This window comes from Wyeomyia smithii, chromosome 3 (genome assembly GCF_029784165.1).
Source record: "Wyeomyia smithii strain HCP4-BCI-WySm-NY-G18 chromosome 3, ASM2978416v1, whole genome shotgun sequence".
NCBI classification, from domain to species: domain Eukaryota; kingdom Metazoa; phylum Arthropoda; class Insecta; order Diptera; family Culicidae; genus Wyeomyia; species Wyeomyia smithii.
The window spans coordinates 69,618,988-69,621,201 of record NC_073696.1 but is presented as its reverse complement, the minus strand read 5'-3'; the positions used below and the strand labels follow the sequence as shown (position 1 = coordinate 69,621,201).

Sequence of the window (2,214 nt, the reverse complement as noted above, 5' to 3'; positions counted from 1 at the left end):
TGCAGAAGACTATAAACAGAAAATGCTCAGCATGCTCAAGGACAACAAAACATATCTCCCGATACCACGCGATCCAACATCACGATACCAACGAACAAATAACGAATTCGCCAAACGACTACTCAACATGAATCTTATCGACAAACAGACAGCAACACGACTAACTACATATAATGCCATATGCCCCAGAATATACGGACAACCCAAAGCGCATAAACCTAATTTACCACTAAGGCCAGTAGTGCCAAACATGACCGCTCCCGCCTACAACCTGTCGAAATTCATCGGAAAAATCATACAAAATTCCATTGATAGTCCATACAACAAAAAAGATTCGTTCACGTTCTGCAACTTTATCTGCTCAGTTACACTGCCACCAGACTATATTCTAATTTCTCTAGACGTCATATCGCTGTTCACATCAATTCCTAAAGCCCTAGTCACACACAACATAATAACACAATGGGAGAAGATCAAAGTTAATACAAACATAAACCTAGATTTTTTCATCGAAATAGCTGAATTTTGTATCGAATCATGTATCGAATCAAGTTACTTCAAGTACAACGAACAACATTTCCAACAAGTGTTTGGAGCTGCAATGGGGAATCCTCTCTCGCCCATAATAGCAGACTTAGTTATGGAAACACTACTAGACACAGTAACACAGTCATTAAATTTCAAACCTCCGTTCATCAAAAAATATGTAGACGATCTCCTACTAGCAATTCCTGAAAGTCAAATAGGCCATGTACTAGAAACATTCAACAGCTATAATGAACATATTCAATTTACATATGAAATGGAAAACAACAAACGACTACCGTTCCTAGACATGACACTGATAAGACAGGAAAACCAAAAAATTCAAACAGAATGGTATATGAAACCGATAGCCAGTGGCAGGTTCTTGGATTATAACTCGTTCCCCCAGGAGCTCCATCAAAAAATAAACATGGCCAAAAATTTCATTCGACGAGTCGACAAACTATCCACTCATTTACAAGACGCCGACAAAGCCCGTATCATCCATCAACAATTGAGTCTCAACAACTACCCAAAATCGCTCAGGAACAGATTCATAAACCGCAGGCAAGAAAACATTATTACACCACAAGAATCATCCGATGAAAACCTGAAATATACTTACCGTTCAATAACATACATTCCATACCTGTCGAACAGAATCGACAAACACCTGAAAAACGAATACAAAAACAAACGACTAGCACACCGCAACACAAAAACAGTTGGACAATTACTCACAAATGTTAAAGACCCCGTCCCCCAGGAGCACCAAAACAACGTCATATACAAGATACCATGCAAAAACTGCGACGCCTGCTACGTCGGAATGACAACAAACATGCTTAAAACAAGAATCAGCGGACATCGAACGTACTACAACACTTGGGACAAACTACTACAGCAAGGCTACAACGCAACAGATCCACAAATTAGTTCACTAAAAGAAAAAAACAGCACTAATGTACCACAGCATCACACAAAATCACAGATTCGATTTTCACCAAACGAAAATTATAGACAGACACGATAAACCACACGCTCTACCGTTTATAGAAGTATGACATATTGCCAACACAGAAAATAGTATCAACAAACGCACAGACACTGAGGGACTCAACACTGTATATGCTGGTATTATACACACAATAAGAAATATCAATCACAACAAAACCGATAAACACAATCACCAATATGCAACCACAACCTAAAGTTTTTAGCGTAGCTCTCCAACACACTCACAACAAACTGTCAAGAAATAGTAGACTACTGGAAAAGACACAAAACCTATTGCTCTGATTAATTAAATACCGCTCGAAGCTATATAGTGCTAGAAAAAGCAGTGCTAGAAAAAAGTGATAACTGTTATACAGTATAGTGCACACAAAAATAGAGACATATGCAGTGAGTACAGTTTGTTAAGAAACAGTCGAATTTAAATTTAAGAAAATCTATTTTTACACATAGCCAAATTAAGACGCCATTTGCAATACACACCAGACAACCTATGTTGGACACCAACACACTGAACAATAAAACGATAATCTTTTCTGTAAGTACAAACACATACAAAAAACTCAAAACAGTAACAGAAAAAGGAAAACTACACGTATTGTAAATTTTTAGACTCCTTGAAAAAGGTGAAATAAAGTCACCGAAACTGTCGGATTAAGAAACAAAAAATCGTTT

General features: G+C 37.5%; 1 protein-coding gene across 1 annotated transcript; it reads left to right on the top strand.

The window, feature by feature from the left end:
* The first annotated feature begins 250 nt into the window (after nucleotides 1-250).
* Nucleotides 251-1,558, top strand: LOC129728337 (uncharacterized). The gene has a single exon (XM_055686773.1). It carries the CDS (start codon nucleotides 251-253, stop codon nucleotides 1,556-1,558), a length of 1,308 nt encoding a protein of 435 aa, XP_055542748.1.
* Nucleotides 1,559-2,214: the final 656 nt, after the last annotated feature.